The sequence below is a fragment of the Rosa rugosa genome, chromosome 1 (assembly GCF_958449725.1).
Source record: "Rosa rugosa chromosome 1, drRosRugo1.1, whole genome shotgun sequence".
NCBI classification, from domain to species: domain Eukaryota; kingdom Viridiplantae; phylum Streptophyta; class Magnoliopsida; order Rosales; family Rosaceae; genus Rosa; species Rosa rugosa.
The window spans coordinates 46,833,749-46,850,011 of record NC_084820.1 but is presented as its reverse complement, the minus strand read 5'-3'; the positions used below and the strand labels follow the sequence as shown (position 1 = coordinate 46,850,011).

General features: G+C 37.8%; 2 protein-coding genes across 2 annotated transcripts; both read right to left on the bottom strand.

The window, feature by feature from the left end:
* Positions 1 to 4,209: 4,209 nt before the first annotated feature.
* On the bottom strand, positions 4,210 to 9,587 carry LOC133739198 (DNA (cytosine-5)-methyltransferase DRM2-like). The gene is made up of 10 exons (XM_062166938.1): positions 9,443 to 9,587; positions 9,258 to 9,316; positions 8,799 to 8,930; positions 8,274 to 8,373; positions 8,128 to 8,174; positions 7,059 to 7,172; positions 6,720 to 6,816; positions 6,287 to 6,378; positions 5,457 to 6,176; positions 4,210 to 5,092 (listed from the first exon to the last, which is right to left on the bottom strand). The coding sequence occupies exons 2-10, from the start codon at positions 9,258 to 9,260 to the stop codon at positions 4,664 to 4,666; spliced, it is 1,734 nt and encodes a 577-aa protein (XP_062022922.1). The 5' UTR covers positions 9,261 to 9,316; positions 9,443 to 9,587; the 3' UTR covers positions 4,210 to 4,663.
* Positions 9,588 to 10,259: 672 nt separating this feature from the next.
* LOC133739189 (DNA (cytosine-5)-methyltransferase DRM2-like) lies at positions 10,260 to 15,293 on the bottom strand. Its single transcript, XM_062166929.1, has 9 exons — positions 15,097 to 15,293; positions 14,728 to 14,865; positions 14,438 to 14,537; positions 14,304 to 14,350; positions 13,314 to 13,427; positions 12,979 to 13,078; positions 12,592 to 12,683; positions 11,754 to 12,476; positions 10,260 to 11,443 (listed from the first exon to the last, which is right to left on the bottom strand). Exons 1-9 carry the CDS (start codon positions 15,097 to 15,099, stop codon positions 11,012 to 11,014), a joined length of 1,749 nt encoding a protein of 582 aa, XP_062022913.1. The 5' UTR covers positions 15,100 to 15,293; the 3' UTR covers positions 10,260 to 11,011.
* Between the last annotated feature and the right edge of the window lie 970 nt (positions 15,294 to 16,263).

The following is a 16,263-nucleotide window of genomic DNA, read 5'->3' as shown; positions in this document are numbered from 1 at the left end:
TAAACGGTCGAGATGTGGACATGAGAGTGAAAAGTGACCCTAAACTCTAACCTTGACCGTTCAGTTTCGGTCTCATTTCCACATATATCATATCCTATCCAGAGTGAAGTCTCACTCTAAAATTAACGTGTGAGGTTAGAGTTTAGAGTCACTTTTCGGTCTCATTTCCACATCTCAACCGTTCAGTTTTTAGGTACTAATGTATAGATCATCTCTGCAAAGTTTCAACCAAATTGATGATCTTTAAGGTACCTAACTCACTTAAACCAATGGACGAACTGAATCTGTCCACCCTTAACCAGACTAGCTTTAAGGCAATTATCAATGTCTTGACGACCATCAATTTGGCTGAAACTTTGCAGACATGATCTATACATTAGAACCTAAAAACTGAACGGTCGAGATGTGGATATGAGACCGAAAAGTGACTCTAAACTCTAACCTCACACGTTAATTTCAGAGTGAGACTTCACTCTGGATAGGATCTGATCCTATCCAGAGCGGAGCTCCGCTTTGAAATTAACGTGTGACGTTCGAGTTTTTGGTCACTTTTCGGTCTCATATCCACATCTCGACCGTTCAGTTTTTAGGTACTAGTGTATAGATCATCTCTGCAAATTTTCAGCCAAAATGATGATCGTTAAGGCATTAATAAATGTTTTAAAGCTAGTACGGTTGAGGTTGACAGATTCAGTCCGTCCATTGGTTTAAGTGAGTTAGATACCTTAACGATCATCAATTTGGCTGAAAATTTACAGAAATGATCTATACACTAGTATCTAAAAACTGAACGGTCGAGATGTGGATATGCGACCGAAAAGTGACTGAAAACTCGAACTTCACAAATAGAGCTGATTGTAATCTTCACAAGCAACAAAGCAATAAAATTAAGAGAGTATTGTACCTGGGACCCCCGGGGTATCAAGATGTACAGGCTCTTCCATGGAAACCCTGATTAGGCAACAAAAACACAAAAAGTTATAGAACGGGGTTTTTGTACTTTTTTAGCCAGGCAAAGATGTCACCGTTTTGGACCTGATCAGAAAAGTAAAAGCAAGCCAAAACGGCACCGCCCTGTACCATCACTAGAGTAAAACCAAGCTTTCTCTAGTCTTGATCAGTAAAGTAAAAGACAGCTAAAAGGGGCAAGAGACAGTGAGAGAGAAGCTTCATCCCGGAAAAGTGGAAACAGAGGATGCCGTCGGCAATTGAATAAGGTAAAGCCGGCAACTTTTACCTTTGGGTTTGAGAAAGTTTCAGACTCTACATTGTTACATTGACCATTCTTTTCTTATAGGTAGATCAATTTAACAAGTTTGTATGGAGCTATTTAGAACTGTCCTAATTATTTTTACAATGGTAAAGTTATGAAGTCAACTCTATACCTACATTGTTAAGAACATTTCACCATCTCATCTAGCTAACAGTCATTAGAGAATTCACATTGCAACAGGCCCTTAGTCTTTAGTGTGTCCCAGTTCTCAACTAGAAATCTGGTCATTATCTATACTATTTTTTTTTTTTTTTTGAAAGGGTCTCATACTATTATTAAGAGAATAGAGTTTGTTAGCCAAAATCTAGGGCTGGCAAAATGAGCCATTCGGCCTGCCGACTTTCGACTCGGCTGAGCCGTACCGTATGGCTCCCTTCGGCTCGGCTACGGTATGAGATATTGCATACCGTCGGCATACCATACCGACCGTATACAATACCTCATACCGAATAATTATACAAAACCACGCAAGAGATGAGGTTCAAACCCTTAACCCCTTCCACAACGGCTCACTTCCCCACCGCTGGAGCACAACCTGCACTCAATATAATATCAACAAACTTTATATTTATATTCTTTTTAGGTGATACCGAACAATTATACAAAACATATAAAATTGTATTAGAGATGATTCGAACCCTCAACCTCTTTCACAAGAACTCAACCCCTCACCGCTAGAGCACAAGCTGCTCATGGCTAAATGTCCTCAAAGTTTATATTTATACTCTTCTTAGGTGAGACTAAAGTTTGAAATCTCATTAAACACAAAACACAAAACATAATCTCTCTCTCTCTCACCTGGTCTTCGACAGTTTTCTGCAGTTTCTGCAGTTCTGCTTCATCTATTCTCTTCTCATCTTTTTTTCATTTTTCTTCCTCCCCAATCCCCATCAAATCAACACATATTCCATCATCAGATCATCCTCATCTCCAACAGTCCAACACCATTGAATCTCCAGCTGCAAACTCAAAACCGAACTGTGCCAACCAAAATCTAGCCTTGGTAACCACCATTTTGTCCTACTGAAAAACTTCTAATGTTGTCCCACTGGGCGTGCCAAAATGTTTGGCTCCAATTTTGCTGCAGCTGGTCAACAGTCTCTTTTCTTGCGCGGGCGTGCCAGCACCGTTCTGGTGCGGTCGTCGGGGATGTCCCTTGACCTGACTTCTTTCAAGCAATTGTGGACGAGGAGAGCACCAACCTCGTCGTGGGATTCTTTGTGCCTCGTGGTGAGGACTTTTGCTGAGCTTCTTGAAAATCACCAAATCGATACTCGATGTTGTAGATCGAGCAGAGCGAGAACCACCGGGAAGTGAGGAGAACTTGCTAAAGCGTGACTTTAGCTTGCCTGGGTTGCTAGGGCGTTACCCTTGCTTGGCTGGTTCCGTAACCGTTGTGGTCGCAACACTACCGTCGGCTCCCGAGGAGACTAGGACCGAAGTACGTTGACAGAGGGTTTGGTGGCACTGAAAGTCGGCTTATGAGAAGACTAGGACTAGGAGTGTGATCACCGCTAAGAGAAAGAAAAGGAGAGGAGTTGCTCTTAAAGAGGTTTGCTCTAGAGAGAACTTAGATCATCTTAGAGATGTTGTTGTGTTGTGAATGTGTGAATTGTGTTTCAATGTAACCTCTATTTATAGGCTACCATGCCAACTACTTTGGCATTAAACAAATGAAAGTGGAGCACTAATTGGAGATAAGGGAGGTGGAGGTGTAGGTGGAGCACTAATAGGAATGATGAATTTGGGAGATAAGGGAGGTGGAGCACTAATAGGAATGATGAATTTGGGAGATAAGGAAGCACTTTCGGCTCCTTTATTCCTTCATGTATATCTCCATCAAAAATTCAGATTCTGGCCATGATGTCTTCATAAAAAATGTTCCACTATGAATCTAGATCATGCTGACCAAATTTCAGAGCTTTCTTCCATGTGGTTGGGCCGGAAATGCTGCTGGACCTCTTACAGGTCCAGTTTTCCAGTTTTGCTTCTGCAGAGAATTGGACGGATTGTTTGAAGGCCTTCAACTCAAAACTAGCTCTGGGACTCTTCATAAGAAATGATCCTTGGGCTGTCTAGAATGGATCTGCAGAGTTTCAGCTCATTTAGAGTTTATTTGGTCAGGCGGCCGCTCCTTCTGTTTAGCTCGGTTTCTCCTAGCCGAAGTAGGAAAATGTGTTAAAGTTAACTTTTCATGCTTCTATGCTTCCATAGTAGGCTTTATTTAGCCTCTAAATATATATTTCGAGCTTGTCGACAATATATAGCTTGAGCCACTGACATTGGCTCAATTTCTCCAACACATGCCTTGTCAGGCCAAAATGTTCATTTTGGGTCCAAACAGTGGGTAAATGAGGTTAAAAAACTCTTAGTGGAGTACGTAAGTGGGCAATTTTTAAGCTGAAATTGGGTAAGTGGTCACAGCCCCATAGATTTTATCCGGAGCGAAGGTCCGCTTTGAAATTAAAGTGTGAACTTCGAGTTTTGGGTCGCATATCCACATCTCGACCGTTCAGTTTTTAGGTACTAGTGTATAGATCATCTCTACAAATTTTCAGCCAAATTGATGATCGTTAAGGCATTGATTACTGCCTTAAAGTTAGTACGGTTCAAGTTGACAGATTCAGTCCATCGATTGGTTTAAGCGAGTTAAATACCTTAACGATCATCAATTTAGCTGAAAATTTGCAGAGATGATCTCTACACTAGTACTTAAAAACTGAACGGTCGAGATGTGGATATGCTACCGAAAAGCGACCCAAAAGTCGAAGTTCACACTTTAATTTCAAAGCGGAACTTCGCTCTAGATATATATATATATATATATATATATATATATATATATATATATATATATATAACACACACATTTTTTAATCTCAACACTTGAGGTTATGCAATCAGATAATTAGGTGACAAACTTTGTCTTGGTCGATTTGAGATAGGAATCTCTAATTGCAGTCATCTTGTTCACAACCACATTCATCAGGATGCGTTCACTTGGTGATACTGTGGAGCATGAGAGACCAATCTGCATCACTGAAATCAAGCATTCTTCCAATCTTCTTGCTTTGACTAGGCCTTTATGGCTTTATCCTTATACCCGGCTATCGGCCTTTCTTGTATGTCATTACTGTATTTGTCATCATCGTCAGTATTATGAAAGAAACCAAGTAAAGCCATGTCTGAAGCAATTAGCTGAGTTGAGTTACAATACGTACAACCTATTCTCAATCAAGGCTATATATGAGCCCTTTTTGACAATTAATTAATTGTTATCCACCAAGCAACCCAAAACCTTTTCTCTATTGTCTTGGTTGTCAATATTCAGGTTTTAGGAGGGATTAGATAGTAGTACCACGAACCAAATAGATTTTACATCCACTTTGTTTATCCTGCCATAATAGACTTGACCAAGTCCAGAATTCGAAAGTAGTGATAGAAAAGTGAAGATTCTTTGCCCTCGAGTCCATCTCGATGATATCTATTGCTGCCTGTTAGATTATTGCAGGGGCTCCCACCCACTACAAGATCAAAACTGCCGAATGAAAACATCAACTGTTCCAATCTGTTAGCATCTAGCTCCTTTACATCAGCAAGGTGAATCAAATTTCCCGTCTGGTTTGTTTGCTCCCACCAACACCTCACAACGTTTCTGTTCACTTCTGATATCTCTATGGACACCACATTCTTCATATGGATCCCAAGACGATGGAGGGCTACTTCTGCTCCACCTATCCCGGAGAACAGAGAGAGGACATTTATACCACTGGGAAACTTGTCCCGCAAGACCGAGAAGTGGTATGCCACAGTGTGAATCTGGAATAGGTTTAACCCACAAGCAAAATGCAACAGCAGAGAGTTTATGACAAACAGAAAATATTTTAAATTGAATATATAGTGGTCTGACTTCATAGAGAAACCTGAAGAATAATGTTTATTTACGCCCACTGGCTTGAGACAAGAACAGAAGAACACAAACAAAGCTGCTACTAGATGTTTTTGGTGAAAGAAACTAGGTATGTACATGTCTCAATCTATTCACTGAGTTGACATATATGACAAACAGAAGCATTTGAAATTGAAGAGAAAACCAGAAAAAAAAAATGTAATTTGAAATGCTATATTAGTCATAACAATTCAAGCATTACAAAGGAACTCTAAAGTAAACAGAACTCAGTACCTGAAATGCATTGCCAAGTGATTTGTATCTATCAGTGCGGCTCATTCCCCTTGTGTGATCCTTTGGAAACCCCATGAGCATTTCCACTTCATCAGGCTCAAGTGGGGCAACCCTATTTCTTCCAACCCACAATAGATTCCACTTACAGCATTCATGTATAACAGCCCGCTGGACTCTTTCTGGTGGAGTGCCATCACAGCCCTCGAGAAGCTTCATTATCCTCTCTGATAACTTTGCACTAGAATAGCAAGTTACTATACAGTTTAGCTTTGTTCTTATGTCCCAAGAAGGCCACCATTTTTTTGTCAAGGGAAATGCCTCATGTATGGTTTGTGGGGGGAGCGGAACAAGAGGAAATCTGTTCTCAGTAGGAAGATTATGGACGTAACCCCTTTTTCTAGCAGCACAACAGAAATGTTTTGAATCAACAAACTCAGGGGGAACATCATATAGGAATTTGGATATAGTGTCCCAAACCCCTTTAGGAGTAAGGGCGACATTCTCATAATAAAAATATGGAGGCCCTATGGCTGCCTTTGGAAGAATTCTGTTAGATTTCCATGCTCCAGTTGGAATCCCAAACCCAATCATTGGATTTGGGAGGCAAAGTGTCTCAGTATCTGTGTCTATGTGCCCCATCTGCCTTTTCCTTTTCGATATATCAGATACAATAATTTTCCTCTTCTTCTTAGGATCAGTGTGCACATGTTTTAGTCTGGGCTGTAAAATCAGAAGCAGCAATCAGAATCTACTAAACATTGAACAGATGGATAATTTTGTAGAAAACTTTGGATACTAAATAGTCGATACCACAAAAAAGGGAAAGATACCTTCTCTTCAAGAGGAAGAAGGGCATCTTCTTCCTTTGCCAATTGAGCAGCAGATAAAAAATCAGTCAATTCCAGAAGTGAGGAGTTATGACCTGCAAAATTTGAAGAGGGGCAGACTTGTCAAGTTTCAAAGATATTCTACTCCCTATTCATTTCATAGCAATCCTGACTATCAAGAAAGGAACCAATGTAATTTTCAAAATTAATGCCTTGAAGATGAGAAATTAGCCCTAAATGAATATGTCTATTTATACTTCTGGAGTTGGTTCAGACTAAAGTTATACTTAAATCATACACAAAGCCGCTGTACAGCAGATCATTAGATCAAACTGCCAAAAAAGAATAAAAGAAAAGTAATTAATTGGACATGTGTACATGAGAATGCTAAAATACCAATCAGCAATATGTACAGTAGATAAAACTAAAATTATACCACATCTTTCTACTGCCATGGAAGCCTCCTCTTCTGTGTACCCCATTGTGATCAAGGACATTAGTTTTTCCTCCTCAGATGTATGACTTATGATTTCCTGCAAAACAGACAAATTAAAGTTTCTAGGAACATGAAACCTGAAACTCAAAAAGTGGCATAGTGCCCACAATCCCAATTAAATTGGGGTATTAGCATTTACAACAATGGCAAGATACAAGATTAAGATACTGCAAAAAAATTTAAACTTTTTGTAGCTTGAAGGTTCAAAAGAAGAAAACCGCTTGGGAAGAAGGGAAAATGATAGCTCTAACTAAAGAAAGCTCTTAGAGAAGCCAATACCTCATCATCACAGCTATCCATATCTGAAAAACCATCTAGAAAGCTTTCCACATAATCCGAGGAGAAGTGATCAGAATCCATTTGTTTCTGTTCATGAGTTGAACTTTCTAGAGCCTGCAAAACATTAGCAAGATACAGAAGAGTGTAAATTTACTTTATTTTGCTCAAAATGTTTGAAAATGAGAGAAAAATGCGTATGGCCCATATATCTTGTGAAAAAAATAAATAAATGAATAAATAACCAACAACAGCACCAACAATTATGGACTTCATACTACCATGAAATTCTAGATGAATCATGATTCCTGAGCAAACTAACTCCAACAGGGTAGCCATTGTGTTATATTACCAAGCGTATGACGTATATTCAATATTAAAGTGTGTTGAGAAGGGTGAAGTTAGAAATGATTGAACAGGGAATCACAAAAAAAATTTAAGTTTTTTATAATTTTTCTCTCCCTTGTTAGTTTCACTTTAATCAGTTACTAGAGATGGACGATATGAAGAATGTTGGACATGAAAGGAAAAGCAAGAGTGATGCACATATGAATGATAAGATTGAATAGAAAAGACAATAAAAAAAGTGGTGGATGAGAAACATTCGAAGTGGCAACAGTAGGGGATAATAGGCTACCCTGTTGGTGGTAACATAAGATATGTATACTGAGTCAAACACTATATTCAGTACAATCAAAAGAAGACTAGCTAAAGTAGACAGTAAGGGCCAAGAGGCTGTGTGGAAGATGCAAAGACTAATGTACCTAAAAGATATTGAAGGTGTACTGAATATAATAAAAGAGGACGGAAGACAAGAAATGAGCATAAAATATATGACATACCATATTGGTTGTGCTTGCTATGTATTCCAAAAATGGCAAAGAGTGAATGTGGCTACTTAAATTCATGAGTTAGCATTTCTTCTTTTTTCAGTTACATGCAATTTGTCACAGTTCTGTTGGCAGAATCTAAAGATTTAGAATCGTACTGTAATATTACAGACAACCAAGCTAACAACCTCAATTATCTAAATGAAGACAGCATTGGCGTCTGAAGGGATGTTAAAACTCACCGAATATGTGAGGAGCATTTCCAAAATTGCATCTGTATTTTCTTCTCCTGGATATTTCATCACAGCAGTGTTGCATTAGCATAGGGTTATAAATGAAGCACTTAAAAGAAAAAGTGTGCTCCTTTATGAATGAAAAGTGCTCTTACCATGTTTCTGAATTGCATTGGAAACCATCTTCTTAGAAAATCCCATCCCTATAAACTGATCAAGAACTTTGGTATTGGGAGAACTTGGAGCTGAGCTCACCTACAGGATGAAAATGTATTGCATGTTAGTTATTAAATCTGTGTTAGGTAATAGGTATCTCCATCTAGATATTATGCATTCTCTACAATACATCAATGTAGTGACTAATGGTAGAGCACTGAATTAAGTGCAGAGTTCATGGGGTACTCAATTAGTCACCACAGTTAACGGTAATGGCAGCAAGACATCCTATGAGTAAGGGAAGGAAAACTGTGTTACTTGATAAGAAATCCAATAAATAGAGTCATACAATTTGGTTTGGAAAAATAGAAGTTAATTTTTGCGTTCAACTTTAACATCCCATTCAACCAATTGAATTGGCCATTGGGAATCACACATGATAAGTTTTGTCCAACAAGTAGCCTTGACATGCCTACATGAGTAAAAATTTGAGATCGAACACCCGCGGATGCAAGTAAATTTACCTCCCAAGAGAGCACATTAGCTTCTCCACGAGGATGTATCACACTCGAAGAAGGCGAGAGAGTGAAGTTGTCGATTTCATCATCTGTGTTCCAGTCAACATCATTGTCATCTACACTAGAATTACTTCCATCCTGCACAAGATTACAACACATAAGCACACATGAACAATAAAATTATATCACAACATATCCTCACAAATTACACACAAAAAAAAAAACCCTAAGAAAAGAGCAATCTTTATACTGTTACCATCTCAAAATCTAACCACACTAGCTACCATGTAAATTCCCAATAGAGTATCATATCAACACCTCCTCAAATTGATTCTTTAACCTAATTTAACCTCTCTCAAGCACCACAAGTCACTAAAATTGAAATGAACAGGGAATCAGAAAATAAAAAAGGGGGCCAAAACAAAACCAAGGAGTAGGAAGGTCAAAGTAGAAGGAAATTACTACCATTTCTCTGTAAGCTCGAAGCTCCGCTTCTCCAAAACTAAAGAGTCGAAGCTAGCTAGCTGTACAAGCAAAAACAAAGAAGAATCAACGAAGCCACATTTCGCTTAAAACGCAGTAAAGAAATTCAACGCTAAAGCCAGGGTCTGCTCTCTGTTCATGGCTTTGAAGAAGTTGTGCTTACTTACTTGCCTCTCCGAAAGCTAGCTTGAAATGCAGAGGAGCTCAGTGAAGGAGAAGAAGACGAAGAGGTGTGAAGAGAGAGAGAAAATGAGGAGGAGAGAGAAAGTGTTGGGCGTAATTTGAAGAGGAAGAGGAAGTGAGAGTAAGCCTTGTTTGCAAAGTAATGAGAGAGCTCAATTTTAAGAGCTGACGGAAACGGAAGCGACCCCCCTGCCACCTGGACGACACGCCGTGTAATGAGACGGTACTTGGCTGCCCGTGGCTGGGTTTCCAAGGCTGCCAATGTCCAATAAGAAGTTGACATGCGTACAAACCAGGCGAGCCAATGCAACAAAGAAACGCAGGTCCTGGTTCTCCACTTTAAAAAGTCCCATTCCTATATAAATCCAAATCCATTAGGAAGAGGCGGGACGTGTAATATTCGGACATTTTGTATAATTATTTGTTGATAAATTCAGTAAAATATTTTTTTTAATGAATTTTTAAAATTAAAATACAAATTTATATTTATTTTTGTCTCATAATATGTGTGAAATACAAAAAAAAAAAACATAAGTATCGTGAATAATATTTTTAGATTTAAAATTACGTGAAATTTAACAAGTTTACTTCAAAAGTATGAAGTATAGAATTTTTTTTTTTAATTGCAAGTAATATACTTGCGTTTTAATAATATGTCAACCGAATAGTTAAAGGCTGGTAGTATTGTGTTAACCATATTTCATCGCTAGTTTTTTATTTTATTTTAGTATTATTTTTTTAAATAAATAAACAACTAGTCTATTGAGAGAGAGATATTAAAAAGAAAAGAATTGTCCACTATCAAAATCAAAATCAAAAATCCATTTACTGCAAACTTGAAGATGCATGCCTACCATTCCTACCAACAAGTTCTGAAGCTTAAAACTTGCAGCACAAACAATACTCTAACACTGCCCAAAAAAAAACTGCAATGCACTTGTTCTCAATCAAGCAAAGGAAGGACGAGTTCTTGAAGTACGAAACGAAGCAGGTCCAGGGTTTCAGTGACAACATAGCGATTACGGGTAGGTGCTGATTGCATTCATATTTCTGTGTTCATAAGAATGGCATTTTCTGCGAATCGGGCATGGCAACAGGTGACACATTTGCAAGTTGGGTTTCAAACTTCTGGACATGGTCTATGGATGCATGTGGTTCATATTGCATTATTATGCTTATTGTAGACATGTCGGATAATACAGATGGTGAGGTTCACTTATCTTACTAGACAGTATACATGTGGTCTACTCATCAAATGACTCATTCAGGTAGCTTTCCTTCTGTTTCCACTTGACTTGTTGCTAGCTTGCAGATGCTTTTGGTTTATCAAAGAAACTAAGCTGAGCCATGTCCCAAGCTATTCACACAGTTGAGCTACAATATACAAGCTATCCTCAAGCTACTACAGTCTTTTTCTACAATTTTTATCTACAATACAAGACAAAACTGGAGAAAAAATGAGAGCCATGATCTTGTCTTACTTGCCAATGCTCAGATGGAAAAGGGGATTGGATACAAGTAACCACAAACAGATTAGCTTTATGTGGACTTACTTATATCCCTGCCATAATAGACTTAACCAAGTCCAGTATACGAAAGAAATGATAGAATAGGGAAGATTCTTTACCCTCGAGTCCATCTCTATGATATCGATTGCTACCTGTAAGATTGTTGCAGGGACTGCCACCAACTACTAGATCAAAGCCACCAAATGAACTCATAAACTGTTCCAAGCGGTCAGCATTAAGCTCTTGCACATCAGGAAGGTGAATCAAATTCCCCCTCTGGTTTGTTTGCTCCCACCAACACCTCAGAACGTTTCTGTTAACTTCTGAAATCTCTAGAGACACAACATTCTTCATACGGATACCAAGCCGATGAAGGGCTATTTCCGCCCCACCTATCCCAGAGAAAAGGGACAGGACATTGATGCCATTGGGAAACATGTCTCGCAAAACAGAGAAGTGGTATGCGACGGTGTCAATCTGGAATAGGTTGAACCCATAAGCAAAATGTATGACAAGAGTATATGACAAACATAGTTGATCTAAATTGAACATTTATTGGGTTGATTTAATAGAATAACTTGAAATATAATGTTTGCGGCCATTGGCAATAACTAATAGTATCATGCTTCTGCTGACTAAATAAAAATAAGAACATAAACACAAACAATGAAACTCTTTTACATGTTACATATATAAGTATTTATGAGTCACTGCATAACAATTAAAGCAGTAAAAAGGAATTCTAAAGGAACATTACTTCCAGTGAAAAGTAGACAGAACTTAGTACCTGAAATGCATTCCCGAGTGATTTATATCTATCAGTCCTGCTTATTCCCCTGGTGTGGTTCTTTGGAAACCCCAAAAGCATTTCAAATTCATCAGGCTCAAGTGGGGCGACCCTATTTTTTCCAACCCACACTAGATTCCACTTACGGCATTCATGCATTACACCCCGCTGGACTCTCTCTGGTGGAATGTCATCATAGCCCTCAAGAGCCTTCATGATCCTCTCTGTTAACTTTGCACTTGAATGGCAAGTTTGTAAGCAATTTAGCTTTGTCCGTGTGTCCCAAGAAGGCCACCACTTTCTTGACATGGGCAATGCCTCATGTATGGTTTGTGGGGGAAGTGGAACGAGAGGGATTCTATTCTCGATTGGAAGATTGTGAACATAACCTCTTTTTCTAGCAGCAGCACAGAAGTACTTAGAGTCAACAAATTCAGGTGGAACATCATATAGGAATCTCGATATAGTGTCCCAAACCCCTTTAGGAGTGAGGGCTACATTTTCATAATAAAAATAGGGAGGTCCTATGGCTGCCTTTGGAAGATTTCTGTAAGATTGGCATGGTCCAGTTGGAATACCAAACCCAATCATTGGATTTGGGAGACGAACTGTCTCATTATCCTCGCCTATGAGCCTATTTTGCCTTTTCCTTTTCGACACTTCATCAACCAAAAGTTTCCTTTTCTTCTTAGGATAATCAGTGTGCAAATGTTTTAGTCCAGGCTGTAAAATCAAAATCAGCAATCACAATCTACCAAACATACAGGATAAACAAAACTGATTCCGTAGAAAACTCAGATATGTAATAGTCAATAGGAAAATAAAACAAAAAGAAGACCTTCTCTTCTAGAGGAAGAAGGGCATCTTCTGCCTTTGCCAAATGAGCAGCAGATAAAAAATCAGTCAATTCCAGAAGTGAAGAGCTAAGACCTGCAAATTTGGAAGGGGCAGACTAGTCAAGTTTCCAAGACATAATTTCGAGCACATGATTGCAATCCTGACTACTGAGAAAGGAACCAATACGATTTATATAATGCCTTGAAAATAAAAAGTTAGCCCTATTTGTAGGTCTATTCATACTTCTGGACTTGGTTTGGTTTCAAACTTATACTTAAATCAAATACAGTCATTTTAAAGGAAAAATAACTAATTGGATATGTGTACTGGAAAATCTTAAAGAAATCTAAATCAACATAATGTAAAATAGATAAAACTAAAATTATACCACATCTTTCTATAGCTATGGAAGCCTCCTCTTCTGTGTACCCCATTTTGATCAAGGACATGAGTAGCTTTTCCTCCTCGGATGTAGGACTCATGATTTCCTGCAAAACAGACAGACTAATTTTTATGATATGCATGGAACCTGCAAGTCACATGTCATTGTCATAATTCCAATTACTACATCGGCTTATTACTAATAGACAATCATAAGAAGACACAAAGTAAAGATATTGCAATACGATTTTAAACTTTCGGCTGAAGGATCAAAATAAGAGAAAGGCTTAGCAAAAATGGGAGCTCCAACTAAAGAAAGCTATTACAGAATCCAATGATTACCTCATCACCAGAGCTTTCCAAATCTGAAAAGTCATCCAAAAAGCTTCCATCATAATCAGAGGAAAAGTGATCTGAATCGGTTTGTTGCAGTTCTTGGGAAGAACTTTCTAGAACCTGTAAAATATAGCAAGAAATAGAAGAATGTTGACTTCACTTTCCTTTCCTTTCCTTTTCTTCTAAGTCAAGATCAGCTTATATTCTTAAAATATGCAAAGAGGAGAGCAGAATACCTATTACCCATTTATCTTGGAAATAAAATAAATGAATAAAGTAACGATCCAACAATGTCCCACTTTGTTGTGCTACCGTATGACATACATTCAACATCAAAGTGTATTTGACAAGGTTGAAGTTAGAAATTATTATTTATTTTGTTTGTTCTGTCTTTTCCTTATTAGTTTCATTTTAATTTATATGCTACAGTTAAGGGAAATAAAAGATATGATGTATGCTGGACATGAAAGCAGAAGCCAGAGCAATGCATAAAGTACATTGAAATAATATGAATGATACCATTGACTAGAAAAGGCGGTAAAAAATCACTGGATGAGAAACATACGAAGTGGCAACAGGTGATGAGATAAAATAAGTTAGGCTGAGAATGTATAGATATATACAGGGACGACCACTAGATACACTCAAAAGAAGAAAAGCTACAGTAAAAGGTAAGGATCGTGTAATACTAACATGGCAAGTACGACGAATAGACCTAAAAAACAGAAGGTACTGCACATATAGTAAAAAAGGATGGAAAACAAGAAATGAGCAGAAATCATGGTTGGGCTGTGGTGCTTGTATAATTCATTTATTCATCACACCAAAGACAGACAGCAAAAGTTATATTAGCATTACGTGCAAGTGCTCTCTCTTTCTCTCTCAGCTATACACAAATTCTGTTTGGCAGAATCTAAAAGTGTAGACAACCAAGCTCGCAAACTCAGAGTATATGTCAAAGACAGCATTGGTATCTGAAGGCATGTTAAAACTCACTGAATCTGTGAGGAGCATTTCCAGAATTGCATCTGTATTTTCTTCTCCTGGGTATTCCATCATAGCAGTGTTACATTAGGATAAAGTTATAGATGCAGTGTGGGAAAAATCTATGAATGAAATAGTGCTCTTACCATGTTCCTGAATTGCTTTTTCAACCATCTTCTTAGAAAATCCCATCCCTATAAACTGATCAAGAACTTTGGAGTTGGAAGAACTTGGACATGAGCTCGCCTTCAGGATGAAAAATTAATTTCATGTTAGTTATCTACATCTCATGATTGCTTGTGATAATACACAAAAGAGAACTACAGTGTTCATGGGAAACTGAACTTGTCACTGCAAACAACTGTAAAGCACCAAGGCATCCAGGTAATATACAGAGACAATTAGGAAACATATATTCTGATGCGAAATCGTTTACCTCCCCAGAGAAGGCATTAGCTTCGCCACCAGTAAGTAGCAAACTAGAACAAGGAGATAAAGTGAAGTTGTCCAATTCAAGCTCATCTTCTGTGTTCCAATCAATATCATTGTCCTCTACACCAGAAGTACTTCCATCCTGCACAAGATCATACATGCATATATGCACACATGAACAAGAAATTAAAACAAAGAAACCCCAAGAAAGCAGCGAATCTTGAAGAAAAAATCTTTAAGAAACCGAATCAGCCCACAAATCTAACCCAAATTCCAAGAAATTGAAACCGAAGGCAGAATCACAAGTTGAAAAAGAAAGGGGAATGATCGAGTAGGAAGCTAGCTTAAGAAGAAAGCAATCAAGTAGTAGTACCATTTCTCTGTAAGCTCTAAGCTTCGCTTGTACTACTCCAAATTTCAAGCTAGCTAGCAATGTAAAAACACACAAGGATTACAGACGCAGTAAGTAAATAACTCGATCAAATTCCCAGCAATTAATGAAACCGTTTCCTTTAGAAAATAATAAACCAAACCAGGATTAATTGCACTATTCGTGGCTATTGAGAAACCTGATTTTTACCTGAGGTGAAAATGCAGAGGTGATGTGATGGTGAAGAAGAAAAAGAAGAAAAAGAAGGAGAAGAGGCGCATGCAGAAGAGAAAGCGATGGCAGACTTGTTTGTAACGGAATATATCCGAGCTCAAACTACTGCTGATGGAAATGGAAGGAACGACTGCCACCTGGTGCGCGTAACAAACTTAACGACATGCCGTGTCATTATGTCATGCGGCTCATGCTCATGCCAACAGATTTCAACTACTCCCTCATCACGTTTTGTAGCAACTCCTCTCCACTCATCATTTACTACATTTCTCTTTAGAGAACATCATTTAATTACCACTTTTAGATATCTGTTTTGATCTTATTAAAAACAAAACAAAAATATTTACTGATTGATAGAGGACAGTTATAATTTAGCCAAACTAAAAAGAAAGGGACAGTTATTATTATCATGTGTTATTTATTTTCATTACAAAAAGTATTGCGTAGTAAAAGAACATATATCAAGATTGTTAGATCTCCAACTCAATTTATCGATAATATATTTAGACCACAGATATTGGCCTGGTTTCTTTCGAGACAGACGTCGTCAAGAAAAATTTATGACTGAGCCATACTAAATAAGTCATGATTAAAGACTTCAATAAATTCTATCGGAGTGTACGTTTTTTTTTTTTTTTGGTGGCTGTGTTGTTTCTTTGGTAAAGGTATACTATGAATGTCAAACTATATTTTTGGTGAGTTTGATAATAATTTTTACTAATGTTACTAGATAATGTCAATGATTCATTGTAATGTGGTGATATAGTGGTTTTTTTTTTTTCACGAAATTCTTGATATAATTAGGAAAAAGGTAAATTCTGATTGAACTTAGGAGCGAGTTCCTCGTGATCTTGGGATTAGAAATATAATTCTAGTTCTTAAATATTAGGTTATTCAAAAGATACATATAGTAAATATTACTAATTAAGCATATAG